The 15,491-nt window shown below is 45.1% G+C and overlaps 1 protein-coding gene across 6 annotated transcripts in view; it reads right to left on the bottom strand.

The window, feature by feature from the left end:
* The window catches only part of U2SURP (U2 snRNP associated SURP domain containing), a 78,227-nt gene extending 65,746 nt beyond the window's left edge, over positions 1–12,481 (bottom strand). For 5 of the 6 annotated variants that reach the window (XM_059731001.1, XM_059731003.1, XM_059731002.1 and 2 more), the window contains exon 1: positions 12,385–12,481. In XM_059731001.1, coding sequence (XP_059586984.1) covers positions 12,385–12,429 — 45 coding nt within the window. In that variant the 5' untranslated portion in view covers positions 12,430–12,481. Of the gene's footprint in view, positions 1–2,782; positions 2,826–12,384 lie in introns of those variants that run through there. The other variant, XM_059731005.1, reaches the window with a different exon arrangement.
* Between the last annotated feature and the right edge of the window lie 3,010 nt (positions 12,482–15,491).

Here is a 15,491-nt window from a genome sequence, read left to right as displayed (position 1 = left end):
ACCTACAAGCCATTTCACATACCTGCAGTATTCATCAGACAGTAACAAATGCTCAGTCACTACCACCTAGGGCTCACTAAATAATCTGAGTGTTTCAACTGTCATGGCCCAGTTTCATTCCTTGGAAACCCCATGGCTTCAAGGTGCATAAAAGAACTGCTCTTAGGTTGTATAAGCCACTTTATGGACCAAGTCAAGCACAGATCAGCCCACAGAATCACGGAGTCACAACTGGTTCCCTCCGGTCTCTTGTGACAACACAGTCCCAAAAACCTATTATTTCAGACAGCAGAAATCAATAAGAAAAACATGTATTCCAGTTGCTTGTTTTTTGCATCCATAAGATTATAGTAATTTTATTAGTGAAGTTCTGAGAATGAGATTTATTACTTAAGGACAGAAGATTTTAAAATATTTTTCTACAGATCTATTTTAGACAACATTTAATGCTTTCAGATAGAATGACTGGACAGGTAAGTGAATTGGAACATTGCACTGCTATTTTCATTTCAGATGTGAAAAGTGGCTCAACATAAAAGAATCTGCAGACCTAGATTACTGATTGAGAGTAAAATCTCTAAAACAGATTATTTTGAGTTTAGTTGAATATTTGTTGTGTTACATACACATATATCCGTAGAAGTTTTAGAGAGAAAAGGAAAAAGATAATTCAGACAGATTTCAAAAGTAGCACAGCAATTTACAATATTTAAGTGTTGGTGATATAGTGGTTAAATATCAAAATGTATTTTCACCTAGAATATGGTTTAAATATAGATTTCTCAGGCCCCTGTACTAAAGAAAAGGAAGCCATATTAAAATATATAGAACAGAATATTACCTTGAGGCTGCTCCACCTACAGCTAACACATCCCCTTTGGAATACAGTAAACAGGCTTTACAGGCCTCAGCCTACCTCTCATTCAATAAATATTTGTATCTATAGGAAATTAAATATTAAATGTTATAGCAAACCATAACTTGCCTAGTAATAACTCTCCTGTTACTAAAAAGTGGCACACAATTCAACATAACACTGAAATATCAAACCAGTTGGACTCCAACATTAGTGCTTAAGCCTTTCTGGAATAAATGTAGTATCTTTCATCATCACTTTCAATCTACTGTAGTGAAAAGATCACAAACTTCAGTGCTTTAACAGTAAAGCAAAAGGGAGTTTGCCAAGTTGCCTTTCTAAACAAGTAATCAAAATTAATGTGCCCTAGTAGCTTTGAACAGAAATCTCACTTGTCTAGAAATACCATGCAAAGAAAAAATTGCCAATATGTGCAGACAGTTCTTACCCGACTCTTGGTAACATGTTATTAAAGTTTAACTTTTATTTTAGACTTGAACAAACAACATCTACAATGTGCAGACATATTACTCTTAACTAATCATTATACATGATTTACAGTAAAATCAAATATAAGTTAATCAGTGTACACAGAAGAAAAACACATGCAAACAAGCTGGTACACGAATAGCCTCATCTTAAGGACACGATTTATTGTAGAAAAAAAAATCCCTTGTTAAAATTTCAAACAGTTGACATTCTTTTCTCAGCCAGCAAGATAATGACATTTATTTGATCATAATAAGAAATATTTAAATAGACACCACAAAACAAAACAAAAGTAGACACACACACACACATATAAGTTTGTGATCTTTTCACTACAATAGATTTTGCATTAGCCAGCAGTAGCTCATGGGGCACTATCAGTGTTGGGGGGGGTGTACGCGCATGTGTATGTGTGTAATTTTATATATATAATGCCTAACTTCCAGAAAATTCCAACACTGATGGTGCCCCACGAGCTACTGCTGGTTAACGCAAAATGCACGTGTAAAATAATGTTTAAGTCAAAATAAAGATATAGAGATTATCCAATTTTCTTATTTGTTTTATGAATTTCTTCATCATTACCCATTGAGCATTAGCACTTTTCCTGTTCTCTGATGATGTGATACTATGAAAATGTAACTTGGACACGGAATAACAAGAGCTGTATAGATAAATAGGCATGGAAAAAACTTTGCTAAGAATACATCTAATTTTCAATCAACTGTACATTTGCCTAGACACTACCATTTACATCTAGGTACACTACTAATCTTTAAGGAAACTATCTACATTTTTACCATCACCAAATCCTTTCCAAAGTAAGGGTCAACAGTGCTTCAAGTAGGGTTGCACCAATAAAGATGTTTCTTGGCCAATGCTGATGGCCAATTATTAATGAGCCATATGGGCCGATACCAATCCGACTGCAGATATGCAAGCCACCAGCAGCTTGGAGAGCAGTGTCCGGCTAGTAAGTCTGCAGGAGAGGGGGGAGGGGGTGGAAACAGATGGTGGCCCCCTTTGGTGAGGGAGGGAGTGGGGCTAGGACAGGGGTATGCACTGCCCAGCCAGGGTGGAGCATGGAGCCAGAAGAGGCTCATTCAGGGGGCATGGGGAAGGGGAAGCAGATCCCACTGCTACATGCACCCCAAAGGGAGCCACGGGCTGCACGTGCCCCTCAAATCTGCATGAGACAAGGGTGAGCTGGCGCTGCAGGCTGGGGCCAGTGGCAACGCCAGGCTCTTCCCAGCTGCGGGCTGAGCCAGGGCTGCACTTGGGGCAGATGGCAGTGATATTGGGGTGGGAGGGCTATGAGGGGGAATCCATTTCCCCCCTCCCCATGCCCCCCCCACCCCACTCCCACTCATCGCAGGAACCTCGATCTGCATCCCTGCACACCCCTTCCCTCCCTCCGCCCCCCGAAAACAGACTTACCAGCCAGACACTGTTCTCCAAGTCGCTGGGCTGACTGCATGCATGCTGCAGCTATGCACGTGTACTCGGCATTTATCAGTGACATTATTGGCCACATCAGCCAAAAGAAGCCAACTACTGATAATGTCAGTTTTCCTTTATTGGTGCCAATACAATATGGACCACTGTATCGGTGCACTTCTAGCTTCAAGAATTCAACTAAGTCTATAAAAGCAAAAAATGGTGCATTTTAAAAAGGACATGTCACCACGATTTAAAAATAAGGGGGGAAAAAAGTGTCACCTCCATTCAAATATCTTCTCTGTACCCCTTCCTACACTGTCATGTGTTCTATGAAATGTCTTTATTTGTAAATTAACTCAAGATGCATCTCCAGTACAGTGGCTACAGTCACACTGCCTCACTGACATGCAGGTATATCCTAAACAAAACAAACTTCTTCCCTGATTGAATTCTTCCCTTCATATTTCATTTTACAGTAGTGCCTAGAAATCTAATCAAGGATCAGAGATCCATGGTTCTATACATTGTATAACATAATAAAGAACCAATCTCTGCATCCAGATCTTAAAAACTAGGTGGATTAAACACCCAAATATTACTTTGTTACTATTTTAAGAATACAGTGATCTTATTTTGCACAATGAATAAAAGCATATGAAGATTTGAAAAATACAATCACATTTAGAGTAGGCAAACCTCAGCCTAAAATATCATCTACATGCCCATACTTTTTAAAGTGTCTGAGCTCGTAGTTTTAAAAGCTACTTTCCAAACACAAACTGATGCAAGATTGTCTTCCTAAAATGTGTTTCTACAAACTATAGCAAGTACTCACTATCAAAATTACAGAAAGGTCAAGCTTTTTGTAAAGAATGTATTTGGTTCCCTAAACTGAGACTCTATACGGGGCTAGTTTTCAAAACACAGGCGCTCAGCACTTACTAAAGGGTCCCTAAAGGGCAGCTAAAACTAGTTGGATGTTTTGAGGTTTTCAAATCATTAGCTTCAGTAGTAGTAGGCAACTGTCCATCCTCTGGATCATGGTGTATGTGTAAGAGGTCTAGTCAGGTGCTTGATAAATCCACTTGTAAAAGTCCTGCAACCATCACACCACACCAAGACCTTGGATGTATATGTCTAGGTGAGAGTATGGAGGAGTGGATGCTGCCCAAGACCTACCATCCCCACTTTAAACCACTGAGTCAGAATCTAAAGGCCAGACCGAGTCCAGATATTCAGCGCCTCGATATCTGTTGCTCTCTGGCAGAAGCTACAGCCAAGAACTGCTGATGATTGCCTAATGCCTCAGTGAGGGCGCATCTGTCAAAGTGATGTGCCTTAGCCTTTCTCCAACCAAGGAGCACCCACAGGCAGTAGGGGCTAGGGTTCTGATGTGCCCTATACTTGCCTTACTTTGGAGGTTACAACGTTGTGGTGTTTTATAGAAGCGACCCCACCACAAGTAGCCCCACGACATTACCACCAGGTTCTCCAGTCAGATGCAGTTTACAGTCATACCCAGGACCACATTAGCTTCAACTGAATGAAAAAAAAAAATGCAGTAAGGGTCACTGTCCTGACAAGAAACTTAGCCATCCCTTCACTAGATGCTGGCATTATCATCAAAATTCTGTCCATAGCTGCTTCTTGGAGGCAGCTTTCATATTATTTTCAAGCCAGCCCAAGACATGTGAAGTTCTGTCACCTCTATGACTGCTCAGGGAGAGAATAGTTCTGTGACCTCTCTTCCTGAATGCTGAAAAAATTCAGACAATGGCCTTCTTACAAAGTTTTAAGTTGCCTTTATGCTTTCCGAATCACAAGGCTCGAGGCCCTGAGAGGGTCTCAAGTCACAGACTGGGGGAAGCTCTAAACTGTGCCAGCTGTCAGAGATCTAATCTGGAATCACCAAGGCACAGGAGCCAGCCAGTCATGCCACCAACTCAAAAATAAGACCACATGTAAATCAGTGTCCTGGCTCTACCTACCAAGGAATTAGGATTCCACGAGAATAAAACTTGCAATGTCAAAGGAATGCACAGCAGCCATAAAAAAGACTAAAACTCTGGTCCCACATATGTTCTGACTGTCCTCCATCCTCATGGCTATCGCCAAGAGAAAATGGTTAAAAAATAGAAAGTTAGGATAGTTCTCTTTTGAGCCCTCTTCCCTGTGAATAATTCCAATGCCTGTCAATCCTATTAATCACAGCTTCCCAAAACTTAAGTCATAGGACAATAACGTCATGATTACTGATAGCTTCCCAGTACGTCACAGGGCTCTGTGTAACAGCATTAAATCTTAAGTTTTGTTCATACTGGTAGTCTACAGAAAGACTACAAATAACAACAAAGGCACTAGAACTGCCTAAGACAGGGGCGAGCAATTATTTCGGGTGGAGGGCCATTTACTGAGTTTTGGTAAGCCACCGAGGGCCGCATGACAGGCAGCCGGGGCAGATAAATATTAATTTTCTAAATTTTTCAGGGGCCCCACAGGCCAGATAGAACGGTTTGGCGGGCCACACCTGGCCTGTGGGCCACATTTTGACCACCCCGGCCTAAGAACACAACACTGTACCATTCCATGCTTAGAAAAATATATTTAAAGCTATTCAGAATTACTGTTTATAAATACATAAAAGTTTTATTTCTGGAGAAGCTAGAAGTTTAGATTTCAAAGCTCAAAAGGGAAATCTTCTCAGTCACTGCTAATAAGTGGATTTTTCAAACCTACCTTTAGTTGTAATCTCCCCTCATCCATATACCTGTCTACAAAGTATACCTCTCAAAGCAAGCATAAATCCTGCAAATTAAAAACTTTGTACCTGAAGTGCTTACTATTTCACTGTTTAGTTCAATATCATTTACAGAACTTAACATAGGATGGAAAGTAGTTTCTTTTGAAATACTTGACACATTACAGCTATTCTACTCCTAAATTTGTGAGAGCAAGAAGCAGCTCGTATTCAGGCTTCTGCTGGTGGCTCTTACATTCCCACCAGCAATGGAGTGCAGACCTGCCTCTCCTGTTCTTGCAGCAACAGAGAGAGTCATATCATCAGTTTCACTGTCCCTTAGGCTGTTGACAGACAACCAGGTAAAGGTGTGATGGGATCTTATCTGCCATGCCTTCTACTATGCCACATGTTCATGGCAGGACGTGATTTGGGGATTGGTGATCAAACTCCAATGATGCCTTGCTGGCCAATACAGAGGAAAGCCCAGGATCATAATCCTGGGCTGTTTTTGCACCAGCAAAGTTGTTCAACAATTAGCTGATTGTTGGTTGGCCAGTCTGAGCCTTAGACCAAGACTGAACCATGACCTGAACCAGCCAGAATACAGTCTCTGCCAGCTGACAATCAGCTGATCACAGGTAGTATCAGGAGCGCAATAGGGCTGCCCAGTGTGATCCTGATGCTTCTGAGAATTAGCTCACAGGAACCATACTATGGACAGTTTGAGCCCCAAAGCACTCCCAAAACTGCCAGCAATCAGCTGATCAACACCCTGCCACATATTCATTTTAAGGAGTGACAGAAACCAGCCACAAATTTTACACATTTTTGTGCAATAATTTTGTGGCTGGCTTCACTTTTTGATATGCCTGGATGTGTGGCTGGGTTTCAATTTAAAAAGCAATTAACTGTTTAATTGTATCTTAAGTGTAATGTCTTCCAGGGCCCTTTGCATTTTATACAAAACAACTGCAACTCACATTTTCATAGATTTTCACTTACCATTCCTCAGACTTCCTAACTAATCAGAGAAAGTAGCCCACTCACAAACAGCCAAGAGCTATTTTAAGCTTTTTCTTTTTTTTTTTAGTACACTGCCTCAATTAAAGCAGCCTAAAAAGTGAGCTTCATTACCTGATGGCATAGTGAAGATAGTCCAACTTTTCCATGAAGAAAGAGGAAAAGCTACAACTACAGTACTGATAAACATGTTTTCCTTATTTTTGTTGAACTACAGTCATAGTACTCAGAGTCCAATTTACACAACTGCTGTTCCTACTAATAATTTAGCAGAAAATTTACAATACAGTTATTTTACTAATTCTCAGAGGATAGCCATCTATTCTGTTTAGATGCTTGATCTTTCAGATGCAGATCTTACTATCACAATCTGGGCTGTTTGTCATTTCAAGATTATACTACTGCAACACACTTACGTCTTTTAAAATGTTGATACTGATAGAGAAGGTAACTGCCAAATTAGTAAGCAGGACAGAGAACACAGACCACTTGTACTACAGGCCCTGCAGCAATTACTCAAGGAGTTTACAAAGAGATTTTAAATTGCTAGGTTGTACTTATAAAGATTTTATTTCAATCTTTGAGTAGGATTAAGAGATTGTTTCTGGCCAGTATTTCAATCTAAGGGAAAAGTGACCAAGATAAGGTCCACAGGCGAGATGACCCAGCCCAAAGAACCATGTCTTCTGGTCCTAGGGGCTCCATACAAGTCCACATATTAAGCAGCATGTCAAGCAGCAGTAGTGGTAATTACTGCAACTCCTGAAGCTGCAGCAAACAACACTACCACTGCTCATCCTGCCACCAAATTTCTGGACCGTGAGAAGTGCCACAGGCTGGATCTGGAGCCTGGAGTCATGTCACCTGGCCAACACGGCCGGAAATTTGACAGCAGGAGGAATGGCATCTGCCTCACCTCTGGGAGCTTCAGAGCTGCAGCAATTAACACTGTGCCAAATTCCGGCCCCACAGGCCAAATGAAGCAGCTCTGTGCTCTGGATCTGGTGCACAGAATGGCCCAGCACTACTCATCTGGCTCATGGGGCTAGATCAGCTGCACACCACTGCCCTAAGGAGTTATTGATATTTAGTGGCATACTTGACTGAAGGATTAAGTTGACTATATTTTGTTCTACAATTTAAAGTAACTGCTTGGGGTTTGTCTAAGCCCTTTTGCCTAAGCCCTTTTCACTGTTCTAGCTGGAAGGAAATACACTGTGACACGTCAGGAACAAAGACTGAACCTTATTATGCCTAGCAGGTGCTATTAATGCATATAAATGTCAGAGTACTCCTACTGAAATGCCCAGGAGTCAGGATTAAGATACACTTTGGCTGCTCATCAGGACAACTCTAATTCTATTCCACCTTCAACACTGGCCTCTGACAAGCAGATGCCATCACAATATCAAATGCATCAAAACAGAACTTCACCTCAGGTTTCAGAAGATAAATAGAATGAGATCAATTTTAAAGTACATTTTTAAATAAAGATATTTGACAGACATAATCTTAGCTCAAAACATTATGCTACAAGCCTCCTCACACACTTCTTTCATTTAAGATATTCACTTCACCTTTAAGAATGAATGAATAAGCCAGTCACACAGGAAAATGCATTAATAATAATAAAAATATTACTTATTTCTGTTCTAGTATAGTCCTTCTGCATCCACGTGGATGCAACATAAACACTGATTAAATGAAGTCAGAATTAAATCAAAACATTCAGTCTATGAAGAGTGTATGTACCTTCAGTAGAAGTAGAGTAGATAACCCCATGTGTCTAATCAAATACATTTTCTTGGAGGACACTACATAACTTAATTTGACATTACATTTTACCTTACCAGCAACAGTAAAGAAAATAAGCTCTTCTGACCAGACTTTCTTTTCTTTTGAGCTATTCTGATGTCAGAGGCCATGATGGCTGTTTGCAGATGTTAAAAAAAGACAAAAAAAAACCCACTTTACCGAAAGAAACAGCACATTACTTTAACCCAGCTCTGCAGCACCTCTATAGATTGGGTGCTTCAGCAGGGCTTTTTGGCACTTTTAGCTAAAGCTGATTCAATCAGCTATTAAAGTGCCCAAAAGCTACATTAAAGTGCCTGATTTATACAGACATCAGGCGAGCTGGGTCCAACTAAGGCAGTGCCTCTTCTGGGCATGCTCTTGGCTAGGCGCAGGAACGCGCTGAATTTAAAGTAAAACATTTTTTTTTAAACATCTGCAAGCAGCCTATGTGCCTAGTAAGAGCACAAAAGATGCCACACTGGGCCAGATCACAGGTCCATCTAACCCAGTATTCTGTATCCAACATTGGCACAGAGTAGATGCTTAGAGAAAGAGTGTTTATGCAGGGACTATCCAGACTGATCTGTCCCCTACCCTTCTACAATAAAAGAACCAGGAAGAGCTAATGTGGAGGTTGCAGCCCTACCATTGTGTTTAATCCCCACAGGTGAAACTATCCTGCATGAACCTGTCTGATCCTTTTTCGAACCTATGTAAACTGTCAGCCTTCACAGAATCCTGTGACAATGAGTTCCGCTATACATTGCATGAAAAAACTTCCTTACGTTTGTTTTAAACCTGCATCCTAATAATTTTATTGTATGTCACCTAGTTTGGAAAAAGGTGGGAAATAATTAGGGGTGCACCAATACAGATTTCTGGGATCGATACCGATATCCAATTTATAAGGAGGCATATCAGCCAATATCGATCCGATTTCTGATCCAGCGTGGAGAGCTGTGTGCAGCTGGTAAGTCTGTTGTGGTGGAAAGGGAGAGGGGGAGGGAGGGAGGAAGGGGCATTGGGGGGGGGGGGGGGGGGGAGGGGGGATGCAGATCAATGCCCCTGTGGTGAGGAAGAATAGGGCTGGGCAATCCAGCCAGGGCAGGGCAAGCACAGGATGGAGCCACAGCTCATCCGGACGGCGCAGAGAGGAGTGGCTCCCACCGCTGTGCACACCCTGGGAGTGGACAGGAGGGGCATGTGCCCTCAGATCTGCACAGGCGGGGTGGGCTGCAGCTTCAGGCTGGGGCCAGGGCTGCATTTGGGGCAGGAAGCAGCAGCAGCGCTGGGAAGAGCATTATGCGGGGGCTGTATCCCTCCCAAAATTCACCACAGCACCCTCCCAGTGCCACCACCACCCACCCCAAGCACAACCCTGGTCCAACCCCCACCCCTCCTCAAAGGGAAGAACCCAGTGCAGTCCTGGCCCCAGCCTGCAGCTGCAGCCCAACCCACCCACACCCCATGCAGATCTGGGGGCACGCACTCCCCCCCACCCTCCTGGGGTGCACGCAATGACAGGAGCCACCCCCCCCCACTCAAGCCCCGGACGAGCCGCAGCTCCGTCCCACACCCACACTGCAGCACTTGCCCCAGCCCCACTCCCTCCCTCACTGCAGGGGCCACTGATCTGCACCCCTATGCCCCTTCCCTCCCCTCCCCTTGCACCACAACAGACTTAACAGCTGCACACAGCTCTCCATGCTGCCAGGCTGCGCTGTGGCTACATGCATGTATGGGCATTTATCAGCCAAATTATTGGCCTCATCAGGCCAATTTCCGATACACTCAATTTTCTTTATATCAGTGCTGATCCAATACGGGATCGATGTATTGGTGCACCTCTATAAATAATACATCCGTGGGTGGATCTCAGATTTTGAAGGGGGGGGGGGGGGGCAGGGAGAGTGCAAGTGATATGGTACATCATCCCATAAAACAGCATATATTTTTTTCCAATTTCCAAGTAAAAACAAATGCAACTGAATCACTGAGGGGCTGACTACCAGATCCAAATTGGGCAGGCATCTGGTGCTGGGTAGTAGGTATACCTGTTACACTCTGATCAAATGGAACTCCTCCCTGTACTCCTACACAAGTCCCCCAGACACTCCACCATGGCCCCAAAGTGTCCCACACTGCCCTTTATATGCTCCACCTGCCACCTCAAATTCCCCCTGCCTCTACTCTGTCCCCCATTATCCCACATATTTCCATATTCAGCCCCATCCTATCAAACCCCAAAACCATCAGATCCCACAATCCCCCCTCATGCCCCACAGAGGCCTATGCTACTCAATCCCCTCACTGCTCCTATGAATACAGTATACCCTACACCAGGGAGTGGGCAATTATTTCAGGCGGACGGCCGCTTACTGAGTATTGGCAAACCACCAAGGGCTGTATGACAGGCAGCCAGGGGCAGATAAATATTAATTTTCTAATTTTTTCAGGGGCCCCCTCGGTCCAGATAGAATGGCCAGGTGGGCCACATTTTCCCACCCCTGCCGTACACTGTGGATACTAAATGGGTCAAGGGACTAAAGATTGGCAGAAATCAAGTAGATAATAATAAGCTATGAAATCTATAGACTCTCTCACTCTACCTGAATAGAAATTCAGCTGTCCCTACCAGGCAGTTTGTTTTAAACTTTCAGTGGATCAGGAATCAAATGGGGATGTGACTGTACTCCTTCCCCCACCCAATCCACTCATGAATATATCCTTATTTACTTCCTTCATGCCACTCATTTTATTTTATGAACCTTTATCATATCCACTCAGTCATCTTTTGTCTACGCTGAAAAGTGCAAGCACATTTAATCTTTGCTTATTAAAAAAAACAAAACTTCTCTATGCTCTTGATCATCCTTATCTAATCTCATACATACAGCACAATTGAGGCTTGCCTTCAGCCAGGTATAAAAAGGAAACCAAATTAGGAATATTCATCTCAAGTAACTACTGGTTTAAAGCTCTCAGTCACAAAATTATCCCTAGGCAGGTATAAATATTTCCAAAATGGGAAATGGGGCTCCATATATGAATCAAGTTAAGAACCTGCATAAGTGTTTGCAGTGCTGAAGACATAATATTTACAATAAGATAGTGGTTCTTTCTACCACAAAAATATCAACTCCAAGCATTCCTAGAGCTGTAGCTGAAAAGGCTGCAGCATCAACCCTGCAGATGTAACAGAGCACCACAGGGGAACAGGATCTGTGCAGACACTGCTGTACAACTCGGGCTAACTGAAGGAGCCAGGGAAAAAAACGACCCCTGGAACCATAAGACTGGAAGATCTGGAAGATGGGGAGAGGTACTGCCCAGCCACCTCCATACAGAACTAGGTCTAATCCTTGCGGCTCCACAACAGTCTCTCTCTCTCATGGAAATAAAGAACATTTAAGTTAGGCTTCCCTGGGAAAAGAACCATCACAGAGAGCAGAGTGACAATGCAGCACAAAACCGAGGAGCAGTTTCCAGCCCAGTGCTGGCCAGAGCTGCAGACACATAATTGACGAGTTTGGGGGGGAAGAGATCTTTAAATGAAGCCCTACAAGGCTCTGCAGAGACCGAGCACTCAGCCAAGCCAAGGCATGGCGAGATCTGCGGCTAGAAGAGGAGGCTCCTCGTCTCCAAGAGCCCTTCCACAGGGCCCGGCCAACCCCGGGCAGCCCGTGCGCGCCGCGCGCTCCCAGCACGACGCGTGAGTGGCGGGGGGAGAAGCGACAAGCTCCCCCCCCTCCTCAGCCGGGGCCTGCCGAGGTTCAAACGCCCCACACGGGCATCGAAGGCCCCAGCCGCTGCAGCGGGAAGAGCCGCGGGCACCGGCCTCCAGTAGGCCCCGGCGCGCCCGGCAGCAGCAGGGCCGGGGAAGGGGGCCAGAGCAGGCCGCGCAGCCTGCGCACCCGCCTCCCCGCGCCATGCTTGCTCCGGCCGGCACTTGCCACTACCACGGCCCGGCCCGGCCCGGCCCACCCCCTGCCGCGGGCCCCGAGCGACGGTGCCGCGTGCGCGCCCCTGAGGGCGGCCTCACCTTCCCGCTGCCTTTCTGCGAACCGCCTGGCGCCCTGTCCGCCATCTTGGCTCTCTCCCTCGGCCAGCCCTGGCGGCCGGAATCGAGCGCCGACTTCACCGATTGAAGAGGAGAGCGAGGAAGCCTCCCGCCTGGGGGGAGGGGCGGCGAGCCGATGACCGAGCTAGCGATCGGGGAGGCGGGGCCGGCGCTGCGGCCCTGTCACGCCCGGCGGCCGCAGGCTCTGCGGTTCTGTAGGGCGCTGCTCCTTTCGCAGCCCCGCGGTAACGCATAGGCAAACTAGGCACATGCCTAGGGCCCTAAGAAGCGGCCCAGTTGTGATCATTTTACATATTATAATTATTGAGTGGGAAAAAAACATTTATACAGTATAAATATAATATAAATAAATAATATACATATACCGTATTAAGTAGGGTCCATGAGTTTGTTTGCCCAGGGACTGCAAAAGGGTTCATCTGGCACTGTGCATGAGGGAGTCCCCGTGTTTCCCCACCTCCCCCCCCAGCTGGCAGGGTCCAGGGCTCAAGAGATGTGGCCCAGCAGCGGGTACAGGAGACTTGCCCCCCAGGGCTGGGGTTAAGCACCTGCTTTCCCTGCACCATACATCTAGTTTACCACAGCAGGTGCGACTGTCACATCCAAGGAAAACACTTAAAAGGCAGCAGTGCTGCAGAAGCGGCCTGCCCAGCTCCCCTCCCAGCCCGGGGCCACGGGAGGAATGTGACGTGGGCACCTGGGGGGCCTTTGAGCTGCTCTGTGGGCATCTCTGCTCCCAAACCATGAGGGATCCCAAGCCAGGGATCCTGGGCAACATGCCCAGGTCTGCAATTTAAGGATTTTTTTTTTTTAAGCAGTCTGTCAGATCTCAACCATGGGGTTTTTTTGTAATGCTTCATCAACAGAGCTAGGCAGGTCAGGCTGTCGTAGCTGCCTTGTTCCCATTCTTAGCTCCAGCTTTGTTTTATAGTCCTGGCCTGTCTCATTTCAAAGCTTTTTAATTTCTTTATAAAACCTCCAGGCTGAATCTTAATTTAAGAGTGTTCTGCTCTGGAACAGTTCTTTTGCTATAGAATTACATGAGGGTTAAATCCAGAGAGGCCACAGCTCTGCTACCAGATCAGTATTCTGATGTTCCTCTATGGCAAAAACATGCCTCCTAGAAGGGAAAGTCAGCTGTGGTGCTGATTTGGCACCAGAGGCAAAAGGAATCCTATACTGATGGATTATTGATGGCAATTTTTTTCTTTGTCACCCAAACAAAGAATTATGAGACAGTATAGACAGTATAAGACTCTATAGACAGTAATATGAGACTGCTTCCCCACTGAGATCTCCACCTTGTGACACTTATGCCATATACTACATCAAGTAAGGACCAAATCTAAGCACCTTGCAAATAAAATAACTTTGTATAAATCACTGCAAGGAACTGAAACATCATTGTAGACCACAGAGTAATAATACAGTCCCAGCAGAACTATGATCTACAGTGGCAGCTCTCAGGATGCTCCCTGGACACATTAGATACTGACCAGTGGATCTGAATAGTTGCTGAATCTATTGGTTGGCCTTTCAGCACAGGCTACATCATACATTAGAATCACTGTGGGTCCCCAGATATGAGGCTTTATATATTTATATACTTATATATTGGAGGAGTAATGCTATAATTTTGGTACTAGCATACAAGACTAGAGGATCAGGCCCCAGGAGTATAGGCTTCTGGTGCTGGTAGTGGTGTTACAAACTAAAGAAAGGCAGTAAGTTATACTGTAGGACTTTTACCAACTGATAGATTCCTTCCTGATTTAGTTTCCAGTGCTGGGAGCTGGTTTCCATGTGGGTCCCCAAACTAGCTTGACATAATTGCTTTGAGACGGGGTACTGTTTCCTGAAACTGGCACTTAGCAGCTCTTTCTGCCTATAATACGTATAGCACTGTGAGGTGAGATCCCCAGTGAGTCAGAATGCTGTCAGAATGGATGTAGGACACTGAGCTGAGGCTGGAACATGACATGAGAATTCTGGAAGTACTTTTTTGAAAGCCAGATGCAACAAGAGATTTAGGAGAGAAATCTATAGGAAAGTGTGGAAAGAAAATCAGGTAGGTGGTGCCATGAGTGGGTAAAAAAGACCATATGGGTTCAAAAAGTAGGAGGAAAAATGGAAGCAAATTGAGATGATTGTAAAGGATAGAATAAACAGAAAGGAGAGGACTGAGCAAAAGGGAAATGAGAGAGTCCCAGAATAAACAAAGAAGGTGAGGGAGAGACATTGCATGAATGCCTTTATTACCTCTAGTTTAAATAACTGCTCTGGGGATCTTTCTGGGGTTGACTAAAAAGGCTGCTAAAAATCTTCACCTTATGAAGAACATAGCCCAACATCTGAAGGAGGTGTGCTAGTGACAACATATCAGATTACTACTCCACATTGCACTGGAGGCTAATTACCCTTTGGGTATAGAAAGCCCCCACAGGTGCCCACGTCGCATTCCTCCCATGGCCCCAGGCTGCGAGGGGAGCTGGGCAGACCACTTCTGCAGCACTGCTACCTTTTAAGTGTTTTCCTTGGATGGGGCAGGGAAAGCAGGCATAACCCAGCAAGGGCGAGTCTCCTGTACCCCCTGCTTGGCCACATACCCTTTGGGTATAAGCTATAAGCCTGGAAGATCTGGAAGATGGGGAGAGGTACTGCCCAGCCACCTCCATACAGAATTAGGTCTAATCCTTGCGGCTCCACAACAGTCTCTCTCTCTCTCATGGAAATAAAGAACATTTAAGTTAGGCTTCCCTGGGAAAAGAACCATCACAGACAGCAGAGTGACAATGCAGCACAAAACCGAGGAGCAGTTTCCAGCCCAGTGCTGGTGAGAGCTGCAGCCACATAATCGACAAGTTTGGGGGGGAAAAAAAGAGATCTTTAAATGAGGCCCTACAAGGCTCTGCAGAAACCGAGCACTCAGCCAAGCCAAGACATGGCGAGATCTGCGGCTAGAAGAGGAAGCTCCTCATCTCCAGGAGCCCTTCCACGGGGCCTGGCTGACCCCAGGCAGCCCGTACACATCCCGCACCCCCAACATGATGTGTGTGTGGCAGGGGGAG

This window comes from Alligator mississippiensis, chromosome 7 (genome assembly GCF_030867095.1).
Source record: "Alligator mississippiensis isolate rAllMis1 chromosome 7, rAllMis1, whole genome shotgun sequence".
Taxonomy (NCBI): Eukaryota; Metazoa; Chordata; order Crocodylia; family Alligatoridae; genus Alligator; species Alligator mississippiensis.
The sequence above is the reverse complement of the archived record's forward strand: the minus strand, read 5'-3'. Positions and strand labels throughout refer to the sequence as shown.